The sequence below is a fragment of the Propithecus coquereli genome, unplaced genomic scaffold, assembly GCF_000956105.1.
Source record: "Propithecus coquereli isolate 6110/MARCELLA unplaced genomic scaffold, Pcoq_1.0 Scaffold1058, whole genome shotgun sequence".
NCBI lineage: Eukaryota > Metazoa > Chordata > Mammalia > Primates > Indriidae > Propithecus > Propithecus coquereli.
In genome coordinates, this window is record NW_012134503.1 from 43,525 (window position 1) to 44,707 (window position 1,183).

General features: G+C 42.2%; 1 protein-coding gene across 1 annotated transcript; it reads right to left on the bottom strand.

The window, feature by feature from the left end:
- Positions 1–523: 523 nt before the first annotated feature.
- LOC105811909 (UDP-glucuronosyltransferase 1-8-like) lies at positions 524–1,180 on the bottom strand (the record flags this gene model as incomplete). Its single annotated transcript, XM_012646206.1, has 1 exon — positions 524–1,180. A coding segment is annotated over one exon (657 nt), but the record flags the coding sequence as incomplete, so codon positions are not given.
- Between the last annotated feature and the right edge of the window lie 3 nt (positions 1,181–1,183).

Below are 1,183 nucleotides of genomic sequence, written 5' to 3' on the forward strand. Positions count from 1 at the left end.
AAAGATTAGCTGGGCTTGGTGACACGGGCCTGTAGTCCTACCGACTTGGGAGGTTCAGGCAGGAGGATTGCTTAAGCCCAGGGGTTTGAGGTTGCCGTGAGCTATGATGATGTCACTGCACTCCATTATGGCCAAAAGAATGAGACCCTGTATTAAAAAAATATATATATATCCAGCCTTCTAGTGGGGCATGTTAGCTAAAATCTGTAATCTCAGCTGCCCAGAGGCTGAAGCAAGAGGATTCTTTGAGCCCAGGAATTTGAGTCCAGCCTGGGCAACACAGAAAGACCCCATTTCTATTTACAAACAATACAGCCAAAAGATTACATACAAGTATATCGATTGTATACACATACACATCAACGGGGCAGATTTATATTATCTGCTAACCCACAATTAAGTGAACTGGCACAAAATAATTCGTTAAAATAGAAGGAATTCCAAATCCAACAAATTAAATGACGAATTACAGGTAAGGAAGGAATCTTTTTTCTTTTTTTAATGTCCAAAGACAGAGAATTCCTCATGAGCTAAAACAGACACAACTCACCTCAGGAAGTGGCTTTCCCTGGTTGCAGTTGATGCCGCCGATGAAGATCATGTTGGGCATCACGGGCCTGGGATAGTCCAAAACAAAGTCTGTTCGCAACAGCCAGATTGATGTGTGGCTGTACAGGTCATACGCTGTGACAGGTGTCTGGAGAATTTCAGAGGCAATTTCTAACCCAGTTTTAAAAAAATAGGAACAACCTAAATGCTCCCCCAAGTGGAAGATTTGGTTCCATACTCTATCCTTGAAAGTCATGGCATCGGAGAACCCTAAGAGAATTCTGGGAACATAAGAAAGAGGAGCCGGGCACTGCGCACCTTCCTCAAGATGACCGCAAAACATTCCCCTGGTGAAGACCACAGAGGGGAGGGAAAAGTACTTGGCAACGATTAAGCCACACAGATCAAAAGGATCCAGAAACACAGCATCAAAAGAACTCTCTTTTAAGTATTGTACTAATTTTTTGTCATTGAACAAACTCCTACAGTGTGAAAAAACAATTTCAAAAAATCCTCTGGCTGAAGTGATAAAATCAGAATATAAAGTTTGCCCCTGATTTTTCCATTGAGCGTCGGCAAATCTCACAAACTCACGGTTCAAATCCTCCAGGGTGTGAGAAGTTTTATAAGTCTT